Raw genomic sequence first — 26,617 nt, 5'->3', positions numbered from 1 at the left:
CGTTCTGCCTTCCTCGGAATGGGGCTGGGAAGGGTTTCCTGGCTGCAAAGAGGTTTCTCTTTTTGTTTTTCACTTTTCTCTCATTCCAAACCAAGATGAAAGTGAGCCTTTGGGGTTTTTCACTGGCTGATTACCAAGGAAAAGTAGAACCCTGGGCTTGGGTGGTTTGAAGCAGTTTAACTAAGATATTTCCAGATATTTCATTTGAGTTTTGTTCTTTAATTCTAAGGTTTTAACATTTTTTATGGATGTTAACTGCAGGTTTAGAAATACAAGCTCCTTTAAATTGTAGTCTCTTCACACTTTTCAGTCTAAAGAAGTTAAGATGGGACATTTTGATGATCTTTTAAATTTTTTGAAAATCAGAGCTAGGGAATTTTTTTTACTTTCTTGCATGAGTAGTGGGGGTCTCTTGCAGCTTTTGTGTCTTTCTCCTGTGAAAAATATAGTTTGCTGAAAGATGTCTAACCAACTTTAAAGATTATATCTTTACTCAATGCACTGGAGCTGGCATATGATATGTTCTATTTTAACAAGCTACTAGTTGTCATATATTATATTTTCAACATCTTAAATCATTTAGTGAATGGGTACAGAGAGTAAGACAAGGAAAACTCACAGGACAATGGAGCAAATACAGACTTGTGACTACTGTGCTCCTGTTAAACAAGGCTTTAATATCTTGCAAGGTGTTTCCCTCACATTTAAGATAAATCTTTCATATGTTATAAAGAAAATTATTAAAATCCACATTTTTAAAAGTGTTGCAAGACAACGTTCATGGAGAGACAGAGAGGGTTAAGGACAATTGACTTCCCATCCCTGTCAACAGGTAGAAGTGAGGATTTGTTTTGCTATTTATAAAATTTAGGCTTGCTACAAAATTAAATGCATGCAAGAAATGTATCTACTTGCATGTTTTTCTCTGGGTAGTAATAATTACTGTGTTTGTGCATGCAAATCAGTTAATTTTGGCAATTTGTATGTTCAGGTTACTCAAAGTTAATAAGAAGCAGCATATAGACAAAAGGAACTTTTATGAAATGCATGATATTTCATGTATCTCATTTTGAAAACAGTCCTTTATGGGGAGAAAATGCTTTTTAAATCTTAAAGTTTGTTTTAATTTAAATATAATAGTCCTCTTCTCCCCATCCCCATATAACATGTTCCAGATGTGTTTGCAATGTTGTGTTCATACTACCAATGAAAGTGATAAAAACCAGTCAGGCCTCTTTCACCCGCCTAACTGCAAGGTGAAATTAATGATTTTTCTTCTCTGTCTTGTGGAAGACAAAGATAAATTGAGTCCTTCACAGGCTCAGCATTCAAAACCTAAATCAAGGGCCTGAGTGCAGTGGCCTGAAGCATCTTTGGTCCAGCAGAGGACAGGGCAGGGTATTTGCTCATCTGTCCTAGGGGCCCAGTGGCTCCCCCTTTTCCCTGTGTCACACACACACCTTAGCATCCATCACCATGCTGGTAGGATACAACATCATGTGGCTCCAAGGAGGCTTTTAGGAGGTGAAAAACCCTTTTGAAGGACATGATGGGCAGCGTTGGGTTAATTTCCAGCACTTTGACTCAGTGATCCCAATGTTCCCACAGCGTTCAGCACTTTCTGGCACCTCCCTGGGCAAGGAAAACTGCGCCGCTGCCACTGGCCCCCACAGACGCCCAGGTTGGAGGAGGGCAGGCAAAATGGCCTCGATCTTCCGGAGCGAGGAGATGAGCCTGATGCAGCTCTTTCTGCAGGTGGAGGCTGCCTACTGCTGCGTGGCTGAGCTTGGGGAGCTGGGTCTGGTCCAGTTCAGAGACGTGAGTAGTGCCCAGCCGGCATGCTGAGCTGTGGGAGATGCACCCCGGGGTGTGCTTGTCCTTCCCTCAAAGCACTTGGGGAAAGTGCACCTGCAGGGTGGTCAAAAAGCCCATGGAGAGAGCAGGACTTCCCCAAAGCTGATCTGAAAGCCAATCACCATGCTGAGATCCAACCTGTTCCTGAGTCCCCATCTAGTGCTCTGCACACTCTATGCACAACCTTAGGACTATTCCCTCCACCACCAGAAAACAGGGGGTCTCTCCATGAGAGTCCATCTATGATTCCTGCTGTCACAGCAAGGCTGGGTGGGAATGAGCCTGGTAAGGCCATGATGTCCTTGGCCCTAAGGAAACCCACGGTATTGCCCTGCCTCTAGGAGTCTGTAAGATGCAGCGCTGTTGGCCGTCTGCACTGAAGGCGTTCGTTCTGTGCTGATGTTAAAAATGAGTGCGGCAGCGTGCAGCCTCCAGCCCCAGGCTTGTTTTCCCTCCTGTTTTTAGCTGAATGTGAATGTGAACAGCTTCCAGAGAAAGTTTGTGAATGAAGTGAGAAGGTGCGAATCCTTGGGGAGGATCCTGCGTAAGTAAATGCTTGTCAAATGCAATTGGCTTTCCACCAACTGCTGGTGTGGGATTTATTTCTTTGTTAAGTGCTCTCACACAGTGGAGCAGAATTAGTGGCAAAGTGGTGATGTTTTCATCTGAGCCCCTGGAAATGTTTTGCGTGCGTCAGCTAATTACCGCTTCACCCCATATGGGCAATAAATGGTTGCCCCTATTTTGAAAACTGAACTGAAAGGAGGTTAATTAGCTTATATAAAACCACAAGATAAATCTGGGGCTGGGCAGGAGGCTCATCCAGATAACCAGACTCTTACACCAGTGTGCCAGCTGTTGGCATATGCTTTCTGTGGCCCAGTGCTTCAGCCTGGGGACAAATCCTTAAAATCTGAGCAACAGAACTCGTGGTGCCTGCTCTCCTATGGACGTGTGTCCTGTGAGCTCTGCACTCACCCCACCACGACACTGGTGCCCACCATAGCCACTGTGGCAAGGACAGCACTTGCCATTGCTAGAGCGGAGGAGCAAAGCCTGAGCTTGCTGTGTGCCTTATTTACTGCCCCAAGCAAGGGGGTGCTGTGCCAGCTATTTGTGCCAGGGCTGAGGGCTGCCCAGGGCAAGGGACTGGGAGCAGCCACCACAACTTCAGGAGGAACAGCGTCCTCACTGAGAAAGGAGGCTGCTGGGTGTCCAGCTCTTGATGGTTGTGTATATGCACTGGGATGATGGCCCTTGTATATCACTGCCCCTTGTCACACCTCCATGTGATGCCTCAGTCCTGACAGGGGGTTTAGCAGCAGCTGGTGACCAGGATGATGCAGCAGGGATGACTCTATCGAGACTTCTGTGTCCTTTCCTTGCAGGTTTTCTGGAAAATGAGATGGAAGACAATGTTGAGATAGTCAAACTAGAAAAGTACCCAGAGACCCCGCTGCCTCGGGAAATGATTGATATGGAGGTACAGAATTTGGAGCGGGCCAAGGAGAGAGAGAAGGGAATGTGCATCGGGATGTCTGTGTAATGTACTCGATACAGCCCTCCCCTGTAAGGAAGGACCCGGTAGCTGAGGCTGGCACAGCTCTCCCTGCCTGTGGAGGTGCTCCCCGAATCACTGTCTCAGCAGTTAGGTTAAGGCTGGTCTTACTGCATGTTTGTAAAGGATCCCAGTCTTCTTACCACCCCCCGTGAAACATCCTTCTGGTCCCACGTATTAATGGAAAGGTGTCACGACCACAGAATGCCCCCATCATCCTGTAGGAGACAAGAAGAAGGTTTTTGGTGATTAACCAGGAGAGCTGATGTTAGAACTGGCTTCACTGCATAAAAACCCCAGGGCTGTCTGTCCTGGTGGGAGTATGGTTGTGATATAATAATATTGCGGCCTGATACAAATATTTGTGCCTTGCTTTTGGATGTGCAAGGGATGCTTTATTCTAGCCCAGCTGGAAGCTGTTTACTGACAGGGTAACTTTTAAATGCTGCACATGTAGGTGTCTAGGAAGAAAAATCATGCTTTCCAAGGTCTTCAGCTTCACGAGCAAGGTGGTTGCCTGGTGTGTTCCAGGACCCACATTCTCACCTAATTTTTGGCCTATAGCTAATGAACCTAAGCTAATGGCCTTGTTGTAGGCTGCTTTTGTGGTCAGTAGACTGACAGCCAGTCCACCTGGGGTCTGAGATGTCCTGCGGGGAACCACAGAGGTGCCAAGACAGGCTGAGACACCTACACCAGGCACCCACTTACCTGCCTGAGCTTCGGTGAGGTGAGTCAGAACTCTAATGCCAGAAGAGGACAAAGCACCCAGTAGGGAATGTGGCAATGGGAAAATGAGGCATTGGCATTGATTAATATCTTCCTACAAACTCAGTGTTTATTGAAGTGCTTGTTGAATATTTCTGTATTCCCCCTTGAAAAAAAACAACCATCTATTGTTTGAGATTTGGTATCAGCTTGGTAAAGGGCCATTGGTCTGCTTCAGAGTTTTTCTGGATGTGCTTGGACCCTAAACAGACAGTGCTGGAGAAACTTGAAGCCGAGCTGCTGGAAGCCAACCAGAACCAGCAAACGCTGAAGCAGAACTTCCTCGAGCTGACGGAGCTCAAACATCTGCTGAAGAAAACCCAGGACTTCTTTGAAGTGAGTGGCCTCTTTGCTTTTCCAACAGAGTTGTGGAAGGTTCCTAAAAATACTGCCATTTTCATTTGGTGTGTGTTGCTGTTACTGATTTTTAATCAAAACCCAGCGGTCTTTACCACAAGCCAGTAAGATATGTTTGCAAAAGCACCTCTGCCAGTTTGGAGCATGCATTGCTCCATGAGCCAGTGGGTCTCAAGAACTTGGTTCCCAGATCTCTTTGAAAATGGCATTTATGCTTTTCAGTTGCTAAGATATAGTTTACCTTTTTTTTCCCTCCTTTTGGTCTAAATCTCTGTGGAAAGTTACCTTTGGGGAAAAAAATGTCAGGAGAAAAATGTGAAAATAATTTTCAAACTGGCAGTGCTAAATAGTTTTTAAAACTAATGTTTTCCAGGCGGAAACCAATCTGCCAGATGATTTCTTCAGTGAAGACACATCTGGACTGCTGGAGCTGAGAAGCACTCCTGCTGCTGCAGCTGCCAAGCTGGGGTGTGTATTGGTGATGGCCCCCAGTTTGGCCAGGCTTCCCACCTGCACCGCATTGCCGTGACACCGGTACACTTCCTTCAGCTTCTAAGCAGAAGTTGCTCACCAGCCTCTTCAGCATAGCTGTTTGATGAAGATGAGACAGTGACTGTCCTCTGAAGCTGTCACCAAAACTATGGTCAGGTTATGGGTCAGTGGGACAAATGGACTTTCACTTCCAGGCCACCAATTCCAGTGACCCCTTAGTAGGTATTGACTGAAAATTGTTATCTTACGGCATCTCTCACCTGTGGCTTCTGGACTTGGGCGCCTGGCTACCAGCCTGGTCCTCACGGATGGATGTCTAGCCACAGCAAAAAGCCATGGGGTTGCTTGCACTAGGCTTTGTCTGCAACAGAAAATGGCACTGAGGGTGAGCGTTAGGGGAGTGGAAACGCCACCGTGCATATGGCTGATGATAATTCGGTGGACAGCACAGACTCAAACAGCTTTCCCTTGTGTTTACATCAGCTAGGTGTTGTGAAACTCGCTGATGGTGTTTTTCCAGGCTGGTGTTTTTAGCTGCTTATGCTGGTATTTCTGAAGTCCTGTTCAACTCTTTTATGAGCTAAGCATATGCCTGCAGAGGGCTTGCCTTAGTGGGTGTATACCAGCATGTCATGCTGCGCTTCAAAGGTGCAGTCTGGTGCTTTCTGGGAAAGGGAAAACAGGAGGGAGTAAAGATAAACCACAACTTCAGAATTGCTATGTCCTACCTCTGTCATTCAGGCACTCTCCATTCGTGTGACTTTAAGCATCTCTCCTTTTCTCCATTTCTAGCCAGAATTGTCTCTTCTCCTTTTTCTGTTGATCTGGGGAGGACTTACAATGTTTTAAAGAAAGAACAACAGGATAAAGTCAGTAGATTGAGATAAAAGCCAGACTCGAGCAAGGAGGTCTTTCCTAGAAGTGCCTACAGCAGCAGCAGAGCCCTGGCTATCAAAGACTAGAAAACAAGAGATTGTAAAATCATGTGTGTTACAGGTCCTAAAAGACTTAGAATGGACTTGTAATTTATTTATCTTTTAACTCTGCTCAGATTCACAGCAGGGGTAATAAAGAGGGAAAGGATGATACCCTTTGAGCGTTTACTGTGGCGAGCCTGCAGGGGAAACATCTACCTGAGGTACACCGAAATGGACACCCCCCTGGAGGACCCTGTGACGGTAGGTACTGACCTGTTTTTGCTTCACCGCTGGTCCTCGTGCATGCCTGTGACCTGCAGAAACCAAACTGGTGCCCTGGCACCACCACTGCTGCAGCACCGGCTGCCTCACCAGAGCTGGGTGTCTGAAAGCAGCCTGTAGAAAAAAGGTGGAAAAGTCTGAGGATGGGAGAAGTTTTTTTGACATTGCTTTCCCTTTTTGCCATTATCAAGGTGGCTTCTTTGTCCTCCCTGGTCAAGGTGCGTGTGAGTCCTAGCAGGGTGGCTGTGTTACGGGGACCACCGGGGAGGTAGGCTGTGGCTGTCCTCACCTGGGGCTTACCACAGAGGGTTGATTCCTCTTGGTGTCTCTGGGGTGAGCCCTGTGCCCTGGTGGACCTCCTGTCCCTACCTCTCTGCTCTACATTGCTCTTTCCCCCATAACCCGGAGCTGCCGCCTGTGCCTGGTCCCTGAAGAAGCATCTAGGGAAAACAATGCTGCTGGAAAACTGGGGCTGGGGGAAAGGAGCAACCCAGTGAAGAGGCTGCTGAAAAAAACCCACCACCTTTTCTGCACTGGACTCTTTCCTCTGGGTGCTTTAAATTCTGCTTGAATTGCGTTGCAGAGAGAAGAGGTGAAGAAGAACGTGTTCATTATCTTCTATCAAGGAGAGCAGCTTAAACAAAAAATCAAGAAGATTTGTGATGGGTAAGGCAGGCTGGTGGGCAAGCCACAGTGAATCCTGTGGAGCTGTTTACCTGTCAGCCTGGGCTGGCTGAATTTGGAGCCCCAGATTAGATCTCCGTGCCCCAGCTGTCAGCTCTGCCACCGAGCTCCCTTCTGCTCCTCAGGTCTGCTGCTCCTAATCATGAAAGATATCCATCACCTTGGCACTTGGAAACCGAGGTCCTAAATTTTCCAAAGTAACTTAAAGATCTTGGGAGCTTCAGTTGCTAGGATTTTAACTTGGGACATCTTAAAGGGGACTGGTTTTTAAGAAATACTCAGCATTTTCCCTGAAAACCAGGGGCCCTAACTTGGGCACTCAGAACATGGTAATCCCCGAACTGCTCTCAAGCCTTCCGGCATTTCAGTGTAAAAAGATGATGCTGTCGTTTATTGAACCCTTTCCCAAGGCCTTTGGGCAATATCTGTGTAATCAGAGACAGAGCCCAGAAGAGAAAGGAAAGCTTCATACAGCCTGACTTGTTTCCACCCTGTTAATCATCTTGAAAAGATAATTCAGGTTGAATATTTTGTTACTCTTTCATAACACTGATGACCGATGGGCTTTGTTGCAGTGTAAATCAGATTTGACGAGGGGATCTGTCTGCTGTCACCGAATCCATTTCAGGTATAGCCCCTCGGCCAAGCGGGGCCAGCCAAGTCCCTGCAGGCTGCAGAAGGTCGCGGGGAGGGGGTGAGCAATCGCTATTACCTGACATTTGCACTCAGGGCAGGTCTTTCCTTACATCCTGCCTTTAATCAGAATAAAAGCAGGAAAGTCAGTTCATCCAGCGGGGAGAACTGACTTCAGTCCCATGAAGTGATAGACCCCTGGGGACTGTTAGCAATTCCTGCACTAGAAACAGGGCCCTCCAAGATGCCGTCTACAGGCAGTGGTGGGCAATGCTTATCCTGAGAGCAATTCAGCCCTCCCGAGGTGGGCATTTCTCTCTATAGAGCAGCCAAGGGGGCATGGAAAGCTGGGGGAAGACTCCCAGGTCTCAGTCACTCATTTCTGATCCTGAACCTCAGACATGGAGGGAGTTTTGCCATCGCCACTGTGCAGGATCAGGCTGCTGCTGACGGTGGTCTTTGAGCTTTCGGCGAGTCTCGTTCGCTTTCTGGATTACAATTTCCTGCTTATGTCCCATTTCTTTGCCTGCTTTTTAGACACCATTCAGTACCCTTCTTCCCTTCTGCACTCATGGGCAGTTGATAGTGGTGAACGTTTCCCATTGCATTCGCCCCTGTGCCGATGGCCTTGCAAGTTGCCAGGTCATACATTTAGAGCTGGCTGCGGCTGCCCACAGAGTGCTGCAGGCGCTTCATTTTGGAGGATTTTTTTTTTCCCCCTGCAGCATTTTAAATTCCCTGCAATCAAAAGCCCAATACTTTTTTTCTGGGGTGGGAGTAAAAGAACAGGCAATGCGATGCCTGTCAGCATTTTTGTTATTGATTGAACCCAGAATCTTCCAAACCAGAGGCACGACCTTCTGCAGTTGGGTGCAGCTGGGAGCGTGGGGCCAGGCAGCACTGGAAGTGTGAGCAGATCCCTGCAGGGTGGGCCATGACGTGCAAAGTTGTTATGAGCTGGTGGTATGTATGTGGTTGTAGGTTTATAGAAAGGAACTTAGGCTGGTTTCTCTCAGCCTCTTGTAACTGAAGGAAAACATACCTACCTAAGACAAATTCACAGGATGTCATCCTTCGCGCTAGCGCACCATTTTTTGTTTATTGCCAGCTAATCAGGCTACATTTGAAATTGTCTTTTATTTCTTTTCTTCCTCCCTTTCAAATTTTCTGCTTGCTAATATGCACGTATCTATGGATGTTTTGCTGAGTGGCAATTTTTAAATTGTATTAATCCCATGACTCTCCTTTTGTGCTCTGTGGGCCATCAGCCATCCCTGGTACACAGGTCCAGACATTTTGGTCTGGTCCATCTTTAAGGCAGGGTTAACTATACCTAAAGCAGACGGCAGTGTCATTCCAGCCCCAGCAGGACATTTCTGCTTAGCACTAAGTCATCATTCATGACAAGTAAATATCCTGCAAAAATCATGGGACTGGTATAAGCCAGTCTCCTGCAAGGCAGGCTAAGATTTGTTTGCAGAGCAGTGTGCCTCAGGTTACGCTTGTAGTCCCTGCTTGACTCTAATTGGTAACATTAGTCTGCCAATTTCATGAGCATTAAGTCCATGCACAAATTTATTAGTGAAAGGTGTAGAGGGAGCAGGGAGGAGGAAAATGTAAGAATTTTTCTTTTCCTCTTTTTCTTGCGGCTGCCTCGGTGCTAATGTGAATACTAAACTGGGTTTATCAATGTAAGGATTCCCTGCTGAATTCTCCTGGAGCTTTCAGAGATGTCTGTGCCATTAGGGCAAAGCTGATACTCAGTATGCAAAATGGCTGTTAAAAGATCAAAGCAACACTGCTGCAATAACGTTATTGGAAACAGGGGAACTGTACAGCATGGAGGAATAAGCTTTCAAGTTTGATTAAAAATCCTTATTAAAGATGAACTAAGAGCTGTGAAGAATAAGAAGATGGAAATAATTAGGTAGGGTGAATAACCTTTGGAAACGAATACCAGGTGTTGAGTGAGGAGAGATTCAATTCTGGAAAGGGAAGTTTAGCTGAAGAGCACGTGCTGTCATTACACACAGCTCTGGGTTGATCTCTAGGAAACTGCTGCGTGTTTTGTTCAATTTGCAACTGTCCTCACTTGTGTGTGCGCTGGAACTGATTTTGGAGAGCAGGTGGTGATATATTCTGTGCTCAGACAAAGCCAGAAGGTGATGCTTATCTGTACACAGAGCATGCACGTTTTTGTCTCTTAAACAGGGATAGACCCCATGACCCTCTTACATCTTCTTCTAATTCATCTCACGTGCAGAAAGGCAGCCCTTCAGCAACCCTAACTCAGCGTAACTCCACTGCAGGATGGTGGAAGTGTGTTGCCTTAGGTGGGCAGATGATCTCCACTCTGCAAAGAGGAGTGATCTCTTCCTGAAGACCTGTTGGGGCAATGCTGAAGGACGACATTTATAATGCCCTTGAAGTGGCAGGGCTGGCACAAGCACTAGATATCACTGAACAAACCGAGCAGGAAAAAATGGAGGGATCTCTGCTATTTTAGTTACTGCAGCACCTCAGCTCAGTTAAAGCTTGTAGGCACAGAGCCTTGCAGCAGTGCACCTTGTGATCTGCAAGGTCTCAGTGGGAACTCCTTGCCTGCTCTTTGTGCATGAAGTACAGTCTGGGACTTGTTTTGCAGGCAGGACAGGTAGCTGTATACTTTTCAGAGAGAAATGCAACTTATTTATTTCTAATTGACTGTATTGGGTTCATATAGTGGCTCTACAACACTGCAGTGGAGAAGGTCATGTTGCATACTATAGATGAAGCAGTATAAAACACCTACGTGGATATAAGATCTTCACTCACATATTGGAAGCCCACATTAGTCCTTATTATACCACATTAAACAAACCAGCTGAATCTCCCAAATGCAGCCTTGAGGGTAAGCTTATAAAAGCATTTATAGTGGCCTGGCCACATGTAAGCTGACGTAATGGATACCACTCTCAGGTGTTTAAAAAACTTCACCCATCCTTCCCTTGCTCCCCAGCTGTCTAGCCAAACAGATGGACCAGAAGCCAAGAGCCGGCTGCACGGTCATTCTCCTTTTGTTTTATCCTGGAAATACAGTCGTTTGGTTTCGGGTTTTTTTGGGTTTTGGTTTTTTGGGGTTTTTTTACAGGGTTATTTACTTACACAGCCTGCACACACGAAGGGCGTTTGCTTGCTGTGCAGCAGTAGCTCAGCTGCTGCCTTCCCCCAGTGACTGCTCGAGGGTAGTGCAGAGGCAGGGACACGGGATTTTTCCAGCCTCGGTGCAAGAGGGACATCTGTTGGCTACCGAGTTAACGGGGCTGCCTTCGCCAGGGTGGGTTTTTTGTGGCTCTGCAGTTCAAGCAGCTTCCCCAGACGTTAGCAGGGCATCCGTATTGTGGGCATAAGGGAGGTGCCTGTGTATCAGTGCTGACCGCTGTGGAATATCATGTACCTTGTAGCACCTGAGGCAGGGAGTGTTTCTTTCAGCTAGAACAGGCGAAGGGATCCTTTTTCTCATGAAAAGATAAATGTACCTTTTTGGACCTTTCTGGGAGACCACGCACAACTTTGTAGTATGTAAGAAGTGTATACTACCAGGTGAGGAATAAAGTCCGGTTTCCCCACCTTTGAGCTGAGAAGAGTCCAGAGGAAGAAGTAGTCAGTCAAATAAATGGTGTTTCTCACTTCTTTCTTACTGAGGCTAGATTTCGTGCCACAGTCTATCCCTGTCCAGAGTCTGCCACCGAGCGCCGAGAAATGCTTGATGGAGTCAACACAAGGATCGAGGATTTAAACACAGTAAGTGCCAGCAGCTTTACTGGGGTCTGAACCCTGCAAGTGGGACCTGCCCAGACATTTGTCCTATCTGAAACCCTGTGGCCACGGCCAGATCCCAGGCTTGTTTTGGGAGCTGGCAGGGCAGAGCTGGCCAGGGGCTGGGGATGAAGCCACCAGCCCAGGAATGGTCCCCCGCCTGTTGCAGAGGCCAGTGCCTGTGCTCTGTTCTGCCCATTTACACACCTCAGGAGCTGCTGGGGGACAGCCTCCCATGTAAGGGACTCAAAAACTACTTGCTGCTGTTGGCTGTGCAGAGGTCAGAGGTTTAGATCTTATGATATGGGGCTACAGGGTGGTCATCAGCAGGCTACAGGTATTGTAACCAAATTGCACATTGTCCAAAATGGTTTAATCTAGCTCTTACAGCATGGTTTCCCTCAGCAGCTCACAAAGTTGCTCAGTCACAAGTGTAGTACAACTATACTAGGCTCAGAGAGGACTCTAAAGATTTATTTTATATTTAAATTATGTTTTCTTTACCAAGGAAATGTTGGGACACTTGTCATACTAGCAATGGAAAGCCAAGACTGCTGTTATGGAAGTACAAGTCTCCAACCTCTTTACTCCAACATTTAACACGGGGCTTAAAATTACAAGTTCAGTTGCTATGGGTGCTCAGTAGCTTGTATATCCATATACTGTATCAGGACTTCACGCGTTTTGGAGGGACTCCTGTCTGTGACCTTTGTATTGTCACACACAACAGTCAGCAGGTCCCAAGGCAAGAGGGAATGGACACCCTGTTTGCCTGAGGTGGCCCATCTGGCAGTTGACACCCTGCTGTCACCCCTCTGTGGATGCCTGTGACTGCCAAGCCTGCACGCAAAACTGCTTCCAAACTGACTTTCACTCCTGAGCATCATGGGCAGCTAGGCTGCTTCGGTGCTTGTAGACCACACAGGTTATCTTCCTAACACGTTATGTCCGTCGCTCATTTATGCAGCAGCACTGTGGCGGGCACACGATGCATTGAGGTCCCACCAGGGCCATGAGCTGTAGCTCTAGCAGGGCAGGCACGCTCGTGGATGTGATGTGCCCCAAGTTCATGGCACAGAGCTGCCTACAGGAGATGGCAGGGTGGGAGCGCATGGTGAGATGTGACCGGTCTGTAAGCAACTGGGTAAGGAGCCAATCCCACAGCTCAGTAACTCCCAATGGTCTCCTCTACACTTACAGAGGCTCAGGGCCATGCAGGGAGAGTCCTTATTGAACAGCATTGTGCACCTGGTGTCAAGTGCTCCTGTGTCCAGACCTGCACACACTGCCCTCCAGGGCATTCATATGAATCGCTCCCTTTCTGCAACCCTCTTCCACCTGCCTTCCCCAAATAACTGCTGAGTAGACCAGGCCACCTATGCCTTCCTATCATCTCGAGTGCTGCCTGTGCTTACAGGTGATAACCCAAACCGAGTCCCACCGCCAGCGACTGCTGCATGAGGCAGCAGCCAACTTGTGGTCCTGGGGGATCAAGGTGAAGAAAATCAAGGCCATCTACCATATCCTGAATTGCTGTAACATCGATGTCACCCAGCAGTGCGTCATTGCAGAGATCTGGTTCCCAGTGGCTGATGCTGGCCGGATAAAAAGAGCTCTCCATCAGGGAATGGTAAGAGACCAACATTTTGGGTCCCTGAAGCTGTCACCAAAACTGCATTGTTTATGTGTTGAGCATATGTTCAGACTTCTGTCTGTTACTGTAATGCTGGGCTCCCTTTTCTGTTTTAATTAAAGCTGAGGTTGTTGCATGATAGCTTGGCCTCGGGGAGTTTGTCAGCATTAAATCTTAGCAGGTTTGTGATCAACCCACAAGGCTCAGCAGTGCTGGCAGCTTTCCCTGAACAAACCAATAGCACAGAAAATGGAAAAATCTGGATATTAGAAAAAGGGTTGAGATATAACACTCTTGAGCCCAGCTTTCATGTTGCTGCCTGCGCACATTTGGACACAGACCTTGGTGCTGTGGGACCGATTCCTCTCTGCTAGCCACCCTGACTGTGTCTGTCCTTGTCACCGGGTTTGCAGGAGCGCAGTGGCTCTACTATCGCCCCTATCCTGACCGCCATACACACCAGGATGGCACCACCCACCTTCAACAGGACCAACAAGTTCACAGCTGGATTTCAGAACATTGTGGATGCGTATGGTGTGGGCAACTACAGGGAGATGAATCCAGGTGAGAAACACTCAGTGACCTGCACCTGGCTTGCTAGAGCCAAAGTGAAGCCTTTGAGCTCCATCACTATCCTAAAACATGCACTCATTGCTGATTGAGAAATGTGAACCATATTTTCTGCTGGTGAAAACTGGTACTGTTTGGTGCATAGGCATGGATTTTCTCAGGCAAAGAATTTGGCCGCCAGTCTTCAGTGATTAATTGTGGCAGGAATAATGAACTACATAAATACAGGATGGGGAATAAGTGGTAAGGCAACAGCACTGAAGAAAAGACCTAAGCTCACAAGGCAAATATAAGCTGAGCTTATCGTACTGAGGCAAAAAAAAGTCTAAAGGACCTGAGAAAAGAGTGAAACACTCATCTCAAGGAGAACACTGAGAATGAACAGAAACCTAGAGTCTTTCTGGTGGTAAAGCTAGTTCTGCACTAGATCTGATTGCCTGGTGAGTAGGGGAGGGATCCTGGAGGCTTTTGAGGGCAGCAGCTATGAGGAATGGTCCAGTGGGGTAGACTGCTTCTCTGCTGAGGTCTTTTTGTTTAGGAGGAGCTGAGCTTCTTGTCCTTTCCTTCCTGCAGCTCCATACACTATCATTACCTTCCCCTTCTTGTTTGCGGTGATGTTTGGGGATTGTGGCCATGGCGCTGTCATGCTGGGCTTTGCACTCTGGATGGTCATTAATGAGAAGAGCCTTCTTGCCCAGAAAAACACTAACGAGGTGAGTACCAGGGAGCTGGTGCACCCTATCAGCATAGGAAAAGGCTCATCATCTCTGTTTGATAAAGAGGGCACCCAGCCTCCCAAAGGCTGAGTGGAGATCCTTCAAAGATGCTCATGAGGCAGAGATTTGGCAAGTAATTCTGCCTGCTTCTACACAGAGACCTGGGTGGGCCCAAGGGACCTAGAGTTTCCTATGAATAATTGTATATATATAGATTAGTACAATCGTGTCTCCTGTTTGCTGAGGCCCACCATTTGATGGGACTGCAGGTACTTTTGTCACTGGCACTGCCTTTTCCCCCTGCAGATCTGGAACACCTTTTTCAGTGGGCGCTACCTGATCTTGCTCATGGGCATATTCTCCATGTACACTGGCTTCATCTACAATGACTGCTTCTCCAAATCATTCAACATCTTTGGCTCTTCCTGGCATATCATCCCCATGTTTAAAAATAGCACTTGGAAGTAAGTGGCTAAATGTGGGAAACAACTGAAAACACACCAAATGGAGCACATAGGCTTTGAAAGAAAGACACAGTGACTGCCTGTGTGGGGAAGGGAAGAACTCTCTGCTGTGGATGCAGTCATGAATGAACCAGAGGTTTTGTCTGTCACACACAGACGAACTCACTATTGAAATGGAAATGTAGAGTCCCCGGGAACATGCCTGTTTGTTCAGGCACTGATGTGCATAAAAATCTGCAGGTGTCCGGGACTTGATGCATAGAGAATTATCAGTGTGACGGAGACTGTCATTGTGTAGGACCCATTTACACGCCTACACACACACACGTGTGCACACAAGCGCAGGATAACAGTTCACAGAAAGGCTGGAGTCGGTGACAGGTATCGTGGTAGTCCTCAGCACATCTCACATAAATGTACCGTAGGCGTATATGGTGAGATTAAGCTGCAAAGGCCATTTCACTTTTCTTTTGTAGTAAGGATGTGCTTCTGGACAATACGGTGCTGCAGTTGGATCCGGCAGTCCCGGGAGTCTACTCTGGAAATCCATATCCATTTGGAATAGATCCGGTAATTAAATTAAAATGCTCTAGGATAATTTGTATTTCAATCCTGTTTCTACATATCAGGTACATCAGCAGCTCCCTGCTCTCTCTCCTGAAGCCGTGCTCCTCTCTTCTTGCTCTTTGCCTGCTCTTTTCATAGTAGTTGTGAAGCTTTTCTTTAGCAATCGAGGATATATATTGCTGACAGTTTTGCACAGGCAGCAGCAAAATGGTAAGCAGGAAGGAACTTCGATTTCGCTGGAGAGTGGTCTTGCACTGCAGTCTCCACTCTGTCACCAGGCTGCTGGACTCAGTTTCCTTACTTGAGTACTTAACCCATTCCAGAGCTACCTCACAAGTTTGAGGGCAAAGTCCTAATTTCTATGCAGTGTATTTATCGTATGAAGTGTGAAGTAAATGCCAGGATTAGTTAACGGATCCACATTTTTTTCTCTGTGTCCTATTTCCCTTTTCTTGACGTTCTCTGTTTATCACATATTGAAATGCAGTTGTTAACATCAAGCTTTCCTGTTTCAATCTTCATGTCAGCCAATGAACCTCTGTTCTGCTGCATGTGCTCTCATTTCTGTTGGCCACACAAAGAAACACTGGCTTCCCCTGGTTTGCAGAGAGATTGATCTTGTAGGAAGTTTTTCACAAACCAGGCTCTAAAGCTCTGCCCAGGACACAGGCAGTGCAGTTCAAGAAGTCACGACATAGGAAGATGAATTTTCTGTACATTGCCCCATCACATCCCTAATTTAAGTTAACCCAGGCTAGCCCCTCTTCCACCCTGGCTGCTGCTTGCTCGAGAGCCTGGGACCCCTGGCTGGGAGGGAGGAACGGCTGAACAAGTGCTGGCAGGGAAGGGGTGGACTGGAAAGCACCAGCCCCTGCATGGCCCTCTCTATGGAAATTATCCCCGTCATCTGCCCAGAAGGACGGATGGCTCTTGGCATTTTGCAAGTCCTAGAAGGATGGCTGAGGTATATCTTGGAAAAGAAAGAGTCAACCTGAGCTGAGGAGGCTAGGCAGTCTCTTCCATAGCAATAGAAGAGGCAAAGCATGCCAGACAAAGGCACATAAGCGAATGTTTTGTTTTCCAAATAATCCTGTCTTCCCTGCTTTCTCTTCAGGTGCTATACTTAGTGTCTGAAAAGAGGTATCTACTTACCATCTTTGGGGTCAGAAGGCTTTGGGGTCTAGAAAGTTTTACAAGAAAGGAGAAGGAACCTCGGAGCTCTGTAATGTAATAAAGGCAGGAGTGAGAAGAGGGATGTGGTTACTGTCCTACCACAGCTGAAAAGTTACTGCAGAGAGGCAGGCAATAATCTGGTCTCCATGGCCAAAGAGCTGGAATGAGCTGGTTTTTTGTTCAAACAAAAAGTTTGAACATGCTCTGCCCTCAGTACTTCTCTGGTGAAGGCGGAACAAATTTCCATAGCAGCAGGAGGGATTTTCTCATGCCCTTCCACCTCTGCTAAAGGAGGTGACTCAGCCTAAGGGCAAGGAATGAGACTGAAAAGATCTAGGTTCTGCTACCAGCCTTTGCATCGGTTTCTGGAGGATTGCAGCAAAGTCACTACATCGTTTCAAATCCTTGTTATTTCCTCTGTTAAACAAGAATACTTTATACCTTTTAGATTAGAAGCTTGGCAGAGTGAAAAGTATTATAAGGAACATCTAGATATCTGTCACTTGTTTTCTTCTTACTAGAACTGTCAGGAGTAAATTGGTGGCGTCAAAGCAACAACTGCCACAAATCTGTTATTGAGCAAACACCTGAAAACCTTGTTCTTAGGCCTCTCTCTGCTCCTTTTCCCAAAGATCTGGAATGTTGCATCGAACAAGCTGACTTTCCTGAACTCCTACAAAATGAAGATGTCGGTTGTCATAGGGATTGTGCACATGATTTTTGGGGTGATACTCAGTCTCTTCAACCACATGTAAGTTTGTTTCACCAAGCCCGTTGCTGCAGCACACAAGTCCTCATCTTTAAACTAGTGTCCTTCATTCAGAGAAAGCCTCATTATCTCGGACCGATGACTGGAATTTTGCCCTTTCCCCAGTGTGAGTAGAAATGCCCCGTACACTGACTCACGCCACTGTTGGTACAGAGTGCTGAGTCCAAAGGCCAGAGGACAGCTGTCACACTGCAGATATTCTCTTGGATAAACTCTTTTTCGCTCTCTTATATTCATGATTTTGCAGAAATGCTAAAGTACACTAAACTAAAAATATATAGCACCTCCCACTATTGATAACTTCTGTCTTGAAAGACAAACTCTTTTGGTCCAATCCAAAGCACACTGAAATCTTGCACAGTGTGTGTGCATGTCTTTCTCCTGACTTAGTGGGCCTTTGGTCAGGATCTGTGGGTGTGCATGTCTATACCTCTGCCTCTATATTTTGGAACAAAAAATAAGAAATGGTGATAGAGTGGAGGGGGTGACACTACTGTCTTGAGAGACTCTCCAAAGCTGGAAGGTGTGTAGTGACCCTCAAGGATGGAAAGTGTTTGCAGGTGACAGAGAGGAGGACTGCCCCTATAGAATAGATTCTACACCTGGTTCTGACTTTCCTCAGCGTATAATGCCTAACTTTGTAAATTAGCCATTTTTTTAAAAAAATGGCTTTTATTTCAATGTATTAATCTTTTGAGGTGCTGAGATACTGGTGGGCCAAGTACAAAAACCTGGAGAGAATCAGTATGACAAAGCTTTTGTATTTAAATAATGGCTTTCATTTATAAGAACTGCAATTACAGACTTCTTTCTTGCCTAGTGGTACTTGTATGTTTCTTACATTATTTTCCATAGACTAAATGGTGTACAGTACTGCCATACTTGGACGCAACCTTGAATTAATACCCACTGTATTAATTGTAGTTATCTTTCCTGATTCTTTCCAGCTACTTCAAGAAATACATAAACATTATCCTTCAGTTCATTCCAGAAATGATTTTTATTGTCTCTCTTTTTGGCTACCTGGTCTTCATGATTATTTTCAAATGGTGTCATTTTGATGTCCACTCATCCCAGAGTGCACCAAGCATCCTCATCCACTTCATCAATATGTTTCTGTTCAATTACGGTGATGCTTCAAATGCTCCATTATATCTGCATCAGGTATGGATCAAGCAGCTCGAATCCACTGTAGCTGGTTTTGGATTCACAGTGGGTGTTGTGGAGAGTGGGCATAAAGATGGGGAACGAGCTCAGAAGCTCAAACACAAGTGCCAGTCACATAAGAGAAGTTTGTTGTTCTGGTATCCGTGTTGGCCTTGCAGATAGGTAGGACACAGAAGCTATTAATCAGTAATGCACAGCAAACCCCATTCTTAGTGTCATCCTTACAAGAACAATGATGCAATTTAAGATACTTTTGGGGAAAAAAAGAAAGAAGGGTGATTAGAGATGCAAAGGTGGGTATTGCAGATGTGCTGTCCTGAAGTCTTGGCACAATGCTAGAGACAAAGCAAGCCTCTCCTTTCCTTGATAATTTCTTATTTCTTCTTTGGAAAACTTGACAATATTTAATATTAATAAATTTTAATATTTAAAACATAATATTTTAAGCTAAAAAATAGAAGTAGCTAGAGGATTTTCTGGCAGCTTTTTGTCAGAAATATCTCCTTTGGAGAGTTCACTTAAAAAAAAAAAAACAAGCAAAAAAAACTCCCCTAAGACAAAACTTCTTTTAAAGTCATCTCTATTTATTTGCTCAGAACACGGATTATTTTTTTTCTTGCTTGATTGTACATCAGCAGCATCAATGAAGAATCTGCAAGCAAATGCTGCCTCCAGCCACATGTATGCATCTACATCTATACAGTTGCACACTCTGGCAGTTCAACGTGAGCTCAGTTTTAGGGTGAGTCAGAGTTAGTAGAGAGTCCCGATCAGTTCCAAGTAACTGCATTAAGGCTGCAGGGCAGTTTGGGAAAACACAGTTTTCCCAGCCTTCAAAAAGTCATTAAATAACATTTTGTTTTGTAACAACCCAAAGCCTTTCCAAGATGGTAATTTTTTTCCCATATTCCTATCCCCCTACCCCACCAGTAACTGTCTGTGCCATCCACCTGGGTAGTCTAAATGCAAAGACTGTATGAGACCAACCATAAGGTGATCAGAGATCACAGCCAGCTTTAAAAAAATGCAAAAGTTGTAGCTTGGGGTTTTGTTTGTTTGTTTGTTTTTCTTAAAGTGCAAACAGTTATGTTAGGACAGCAATAGGGGTGGCATACTGCAGCAAGAACACCTTATATTGTGGGGGCAATGTGTTATCAAACCTAAGCTATGGGGATTCAGTTCCCTCCTGGAATTGCTAATGTAGAGCAAATCCTGGATTCCCTGTTTTCCAGGGGAAGACTTGAATGACTTGGCTCTTACTGCAGCATTTCTACGCTGACCAAAGCAAGGCAGACTGACTGGCTCACCCAGCAGTTAGGACATTCACTTGGGACACTGGAGAGCCAGGTTCAAGTCAGTAACATTGGGGTTTGGCAAATTAACCCTTTCCAACATGAAAGCCTTTCATCTCCAAGTCTCCAGCCATGTATAGCTGGCAGTGCTTTCTGGAGCCTTAAGCAGTATACATTTATTTTCATGTTCTTACAAGCAGAGGAGACTCAACCAATACAGGGAATATATCTGTTGTGTAAAAAAAATACCATTTTATAGAATCAGGTTTCTAACCATAAAGGCTAAAGGAAGTAAAGTAACTTTTTGCTCTTCTTGTTGTTTTGTCTTTCAGAAAGAAGTGCAGAGTTTCTTGGTCATATTTGCTCTGATTGCTGTTCCCTGGATGCTCCTAATTAAACCTTTCATCCTCCGAGCCAACCACCAGAAAGCGCAGCGCATGGTAAGGGATGTGGATCAGGCAAGGGGGGGTCAGTACAGCAAAGGCAAAGCTGAGGAGACAGACCCCAAAAAGTGTTTGCAGTGATCTAATTCTGCTTTTCTCTGATCTCAGAGTTTCTCTGGTGATTTCAAACTGCGCTTTACTGCACATGCGCCAAGAGCATGCTTATGGACATTTGGCTGAGCCATCTAAATGGGAAGCAGGAGCTTTGCTCACAAGGCCATACCCTATTTGTTGGGAGAGGAGTTAGGCTGACACTGAGCTCTTTCAAGTGTCGTATCCAAAACCAGAGAAGGTTTAGAAAGACTGAAGTGCTGGTAAAGCCAAGACAGGGCAAAGACCTCACTTCCCAGTCCACAGCCACCACTAACAACTGGTTGGCTGCTCTGTAGGAACAGGGCATCTGCGATACTCCTGGCCTTGGAGAGTTCAACCCTGCTTGGAGGAGAGGCTTGATTTAAAAGCTGTTGCCTGCTTTCCAGTGGTGCTTTCTTCCCTAAGTGATTGCCTTCACATTAATGAAGCCCTCCTTCCCATGGGGTCTGTGGTTTGCCCAGCTCTTCAGCACATAACTGCGGCAGCTGCAGTTTCCCCAGTTGTTCATTAATTCTCTCATTTATTATGCTAACAGGACTTTACTTGTCTGTCAGGATTTACTTCTCTATAGTCGGAGTTAGTGCCTGGAGTACCTTTTATAGGGCACAGATGTTTCCATTTGAAGAAAGAGGTGCTGGTTGTGCTGTGTGACCTTTTCCAACCCAGTCACTTCTGACCTATAACTGAAAGCCAGGTCCCTGGGAGACCTTTGCAGCCCTGCCTCTGCGCTGTAATTTCTTATTTTGTCATTCTTCTGGGATTTGGATGAAAGCTTGACGTGGCTGACTCCATCTCCTGCTTTTATGCTAGTAACATCTGACAGCTTTTCCCCACCTCCTATTATGGCCTTGTATTTCTGTTCCTAGTTTTCATATGTTAGCTGTCTGATCACATCTTACATTTACCCAGATTTATATGTTTGCAACAAAGTCTGTTCTCTATGCTGACATTCAGGTAAAGCAAAGATAAAGTGGGTGTGACAATGATTACTGCTGCAATAGGAAACAATATGTTATCATGAGACCTTACCCATGAAACCTGCTGGAAGCTATAAAGAGTGACAGGACAGAACCTGACAGAAGCTGTGAGGTCCGTATTTGGTTATGCTGTATAATAGGACTGTTGTAGGCATATAATGTAGGGCTATTCTTATGCTGTGCTGTCATTTCTGGAGTGAGGCTCAGATCAGGTTGTTCAGGCCTCTAGAAAAGCTCTGTGAAAAATTATTACAGAGAGAAGATGGGTTGTCATGAGGCTTTTGTCAATTTAAAATTAATCAAGAGACCTGAATTGTATTTCTGTCGGTATCCCAGGAACTGTGTGACCTTCATCAAGTCACCTCATCCTTTCAGGCTCCATTTCCCTTTCACTTGATGCTAATTTCTTTGATTTGCACCCATCTACTTGAGATCATCAGGTTTAATGTGCCTCAGTTTTCTCATTTGCCAAAAGTGGTGGATCTTCTCATGGTGGGTATAAAGGGTGCATTATGAGACTAGAAACTACCTCCAAATTAGTTGGAATCACTGGAAAATGCTCTAGGATGGAAAATATTTAAGTATTATTAGCAGGAGTTCTCAGTTTCTGTGGTCCATGATGACTGACTATTGTTGAAATTGTCCTCATGTTCATGATATAGTCCTTCATACGTTACCCATCATGAGGTTATTGATGGAGTTCTGTGCCATGGTCTGCTTCATTTTGCTATCAACCTGTAGCATGACACAAAAGACATATTACATTTTTTTTCTGAAAGATTCAGTCTCAAGCCATCTCAGGAAACCCTGGAGGTGAAAATGAGGTAGATGTCCCAGAAACCAATCACTCTAAGAAAGCTTCCCAGGGAGAACACAGTGGTGGCCATGGAGGACATGAGGATGATGATGAAGAGGTAAGAAAATGTGGGCAGAAAATTATTCAGACACACACAATAGTAGAAGACACAAAGTCAAGCAGAAGGCTTTTGCAGAATTGCCAGCCCTTCTTTTTAATAAGATACCAAGACACACTGTTGCAACAGTTTGTGTTTCCAAACAGAGTAAGCTTTGAATTTTCATAGAATGAATTCCTCTAAATTTTTCCTTTAGTTTTGCCTGCTGAGGGCAGGCATTCTTACAAACCTCAAGCTTTTGTTTCCCCAGGGGAGGGGGTTGTTTCACTTCCACATTGCACCCAGAGAAGGTCAAACCTTCCCCAAGAGTCAGTGAGTTTTCCTTCCTTTAAAGTGCAAAGGAGCATTGAAAAGTTGGCAGCCTGCAGTGTTGGCTAGGGAGAAGAATCTTCCTTCGGCAGATATTGTCAAGGGCTTCTGCAGTACTCAGCAACACAGTTAAAAAAGTGACAAAAGTGTTTGTAGCAGTTGGAAGTACCAACAAAATTGAATGTGGGTGTGGCTGACTGTTCCCAGTCACAGGGAATCTTCACAGTCTTAGAAGATATGTTTATTCAGTGATATCTCCCAAAATGCATATGTCAATAGGCAGATAGTCTGAAAAACCCTATTTTATATAAGAATTTCTGTCTCTACAAGAAATCACAAAGATTGGTAGCAACTGGATTGCCATCTTATTCCAGATTTGAAATTGTAAGACTGGAATATGAACTGGTTCCCGAACATTTGCTTTTCACTGGAATTGTAATTCTCCAGGGAGAATGTATGGGAAGATCATAGAGAACTGACAATTTTCAAAGCAGTCTTTTTATCTGGGAACTATCTCTGTGTTGCTCAGGACACATCAAGGAAAAGGGAGGAGTATGAAAAGCCTTTAGTGGAGTGTTGCTCTGTTAACCAGAAAGCCCTGAACTAAGCACTAATAAAATGCGTTTGGTTTAATGTTGTTTCAGTTCAATTTTGGAGACACATTTGTCCACCAAGCTATCCATACCATTGAATACTGCCTTGGCTGCATCTCCAACACAGCGTCCTACTTGCGGCTCTGGGCGTTGAGCTTAGCCCATGCACGTGAGTGATTGACTACCTGTTAGTTACCTCACCAGCAACTCCATGGTGATCACTGCTTCTGCCAGTGTTTGATTAATGCTGCAAATTTCTCCATGAAATCAAAGTTCTCCTTGTGGACGTTTGTGTCTTGGAATGTCTTCCTTCAGGTCAGATCAATCCAAGCGTTTTGTGGTGGCCATCTCATTTTTTAGTGGTGATCTCCAGCAGCTATATATCAGGCAGCTCCTGACTGCATGGCTTGGGACTCCTTGGTGGCTGGGACCCATTTTCCACACTGCTCTGTAGCCACCCCTCTGGAATAGTCCTCATGGCGTGTGGCATGGTGGGAGGTGCAGTCCAAATGGGTAGTCCAGTCCACAGAGTATGGGAACCATAGCTTCATTTCCCAGGAGGCACTTGCTATAGCCTAAGGGTATGCAGATGAATGTAAAAATTACTTGAAACAGTTTTGTTATTTGGTTCAGCAAACTAGAAAGAAAAGTTTTGGTTCAAGAACTCCTGGAACTTGTTGTTTTCACTGGGATTTTTCCCAGCAACTTTTAGTGGAACCTCACATTCCATGAGAAATGTACCACATTTCAATGTCTTTTGTCTTGATTTAAGATAAAAACAAATGCTCAAATACTAGAAATTGCCTCAGGCTGGAGCTTCAGATTTTCAATTACTCTAATTTTTCTGAAATGTTTTTTATTAATATTGCTGTACCGCCTCTGGCTAGCAGTTACGCCTGCCCTAAAGAATTGGGCACACAAAAAAGGCAAACAAAAGGGGGGGCACGCCATGGATTGACAGGGGTGAGCTGTACTTCTTGGCACAGAAATGAGCTTAGTAGGAGTCGAGTGGAAGCTAATACACATTAGCTTTACATGGAGAACAGGTATCTAAATATAAACTGACTAAAAAGCTTAGCTAACGGCAGTCCTATGTGTTATGTCAGAATTCTGCCTGGAAAACCACCATATTCCTTTGCAGCCTTACAAACTGGCATTGACAGGAGTATTTTTTCCTGAGGGCAGCTGTTGCAAGGGATCCCTTGCATCTGTTATCACCTAAACTAACAGGTCATTGAATCTATAGTCTGAATACGGCTCGAGGACCAATAAGTAGCAAAATGGAAAATAAGGCTGAACCGGTGGCTGGAGCATCTGGATGGAGAAGAGCTGGGCTAAGTCCTTGCTTTGCCTGTATCACAAGAGGAAAATTGCTCAGTCCTGAATCTATCTAATGTGATTGGGGTAGTTAGGTTAGGAGTATGGTTTTGCATTGACAGGACATGTCAGATACACCAGTGCTGTGAATGTTGATATAAACCTGTGCAGGAAAAATAATCTTTAAGAGCATGCAAGCAACCTAACATTAATACAGCCTGCTTTGAGTGGCAACCAGTTGCAGTGCTGTGAATGTTGATATAAACCTGTGCAGGAAAAATAATCTTTAAGAGCATGCAAGCAACCTAACATTAATACAGCCTGCTTTGAGTGGGACCAACCAGTTGTCCTTTTTTTTTTCTTTTTTTTTGCACCACAGCTTCTCCATGACACCCTAAGAGAAGTGGTTTGGAGAACAAATGAGAATTACACATCTCCTGTGGGTCTTAGCTAGCATCAATGACTACAGCTTGTAACCTAATCTACACATGTATTGACTACATCAATCAATCATGTTCACTGGGATTTAGCAGCAGGTAGTCCTAGAAGGCTCCGCATACTGTCTATCTGCCATGTTAAAGAGGTGCAAATTAAACTGATGACTGTACCATGCGAGGGTAACAGCAGTCCTGGTAGTGTGCTCACATGGACTTGCGATACAAAGCCAAGCCAAAACAGCACCATCAGCTTCTGACACAGTGAAGAGGAGCAATGGAAAACAATCTGCATCTGCTTTCCTTCCCCGGTCATCGTGGAGAGGCAGGGTGGCCATACATGATTACTGTCATGTACATTTTATCCTAGGCCAGCTCATCTAACTGGGAAAAATGGGTGAGCTACCAGACTGAATGCTGTGTCTGTCCATACCTGTTGCTCAGTGCTGTTTTCCCTTTATTTCCTTTTGCAGAACTGTCAGAGGTCCTTTGGACCATGGTGATGCACAATGGGTTCAACAACAGCGGCTGGGCAGGCCTCATTGTCATCTTCATCATCTTCGCGGCATTTGCAGTGCTGACGGTAGCCATCCTGCTTGTCATGGAGGGGCTCTCAGCCTTTCTGCATGCCTTGCGTCTACACTGGTAGGTGGTGTGGTCTCTGGGAGCTTTTCCCAAAGCAGTCTTTGGGAGGGATCAGGCTGTGGAAACAGATGGCCACACCAGCCGGTGTTAGACATGCCATGCTAATACATATGCATTAGGACATCGGTCCCCCTTGGCAAGTGAAGCAAGGGAGACTCCTCCAAAGGGAGGTCAGAGCTCCCTACTCCATCTCTGAGCTGCTCCCTGGAGCAACCTGCCTGTCTTCCTGAGCCTGTGGGGGCTGTGGGCATGTGTGGCAAATGGCAACCTGCAGCTCTGCCCTGGTAAACACGCAGAGCTACCGAGGCCACCTTGACCTGCCTGATAAGGCCTGAAGGCACAGCCACACCACTGGTTGTGTATCCCACCCAGGGTTACCATCAAACAAGCCAGCTGGGTACTACCTACTGCAGCAGGAGTTCAGCCAGGGCTGCAAAAGCTGCGGAAAACCTGGGTCAGCACTTGTGCCATTAGGCCAGGTTGAGCTCCAGGCTGTTTTGGCTTTGTGGCAAACCAGTTTCAAGTTAGCTTATGTCCACCTTAACTAGACATCAGTCCAGGCAAGGACAGAAGTGCGGACGCACTATCAGGCTAGTGTGTAAAGCAAGACCAAGGTAACAAATCGCCCCTCACCACCACCATAACTTGGTATCCTGCCTGAGCACCCAAGCTGTGGCCTTTTTCACCATGTAATGTCCCACCACAAACCACAAACGCTGCCAAGGCAAAACCATGGTGCAGTTGCTTGTCATTGTGCAGGGAGGGAGAGATGTCTGTCTCCCACCAGTGTGTGCAACCAGCAGGCAGTTATCCCAGCTCTCAGAGCTGCTAGAAGCAGTTTAGTGGGCAGGCAAGGTCCTGCTAACTGGCCTCACGAGGAGCGTTTCCAGGCTGACTGATGGAAAGTTAAAGCTGATGCGTGCCGGGTCGCTCCCTGGCCTGCTCGTTTCTCATTGCTGGCTCGAGAAGGAGCCCATGTTCCAGGCTTATAGGTCACCATCTCTCATGGCCTCCCTTTTCCTCTGGGTGCCACATTTCAGCCTCTCAGCTGGCCATAGGTCCTGCCTGTAGGCAGCACTGACACCCTGCTCTGTTCCTCCCCAGGGTTGAGTTCCAGAACAAGTTCTACGTGGGAGCCGGGTACACATTTTCTCCATTCTCCTTCAAGCACATCATCGATGGCACCGCAGAAGAGTGA

General features: G+C 45.8%; 1 protein-coding gene across 1 annotated transcript; it reads left to right on the top strand.

Annotated features, from left to right (window-relative positions):
• Nucleotides 1-1,617: 1,617 nt before the first annotated feature.
• ATP6V0A4 (ATPase H+ transporting V0 subunit a4) lies at nucleotides 1,618-26,617 on the top strand. Its single transcript, XM_019474400.1, has 20 exons — nucleotides 1,618-1,818; nucleotides 2,320-2,398; nucleotides 3,243-3,337; nucleotides 4,391-4,516; nucleotides 4,911-5,005; nucleotides 6,081-6,207; nucleotides 6,812-6,894; nucleotides 11,235-11,328; nucleotides 12,761-12,973; nucleotides 13,390-13,540; nucleotides 14,120-14,259; nucleotides 14,569-14,726; nucleotides 15,203-15,296; nucleotides 17,099-17,217; nucleotides 18,183-18,399; nucleotides 20,027-20,134; nucleotides 21,987-22,121; nucleotides 23,075-23,192; nucleotides 25,248-25,419; nucleotides 26,524-26,617. The coding sequence occupies exons 1-20, from the start codon at nucleotides 1,702-1,704 to the stop codon at nucleotides 26,615-26,617; spliced, it is 2,535 nt and encodes an 844-aa protein (XP_019329945.1). The 5' UTR covers nucleotides 1,618-1,701.

This window comes from Aptenodytes forsteri, unplaced genomic scaffold (genome assembly GCF_000699145.1).
Source record: "Aptenodytes forsteri isolate BGI_AS27 unplaced genomic scaffold, ASM69914v1 Scaffold56, whole genome shotgun sequence".
In the NCBI taxonomy this organism is placed as follows: Eukaryota; Metazoa; Chordata; class Aves; order Sphenisciformes; family Spheniscidae; genus Aptenodytes; species Aptenodytes forsteri.
Note: the sequence above shows the minus strand (reverse complement) of the source record. Positions and strands in the feature narration are given on the sequence as shown.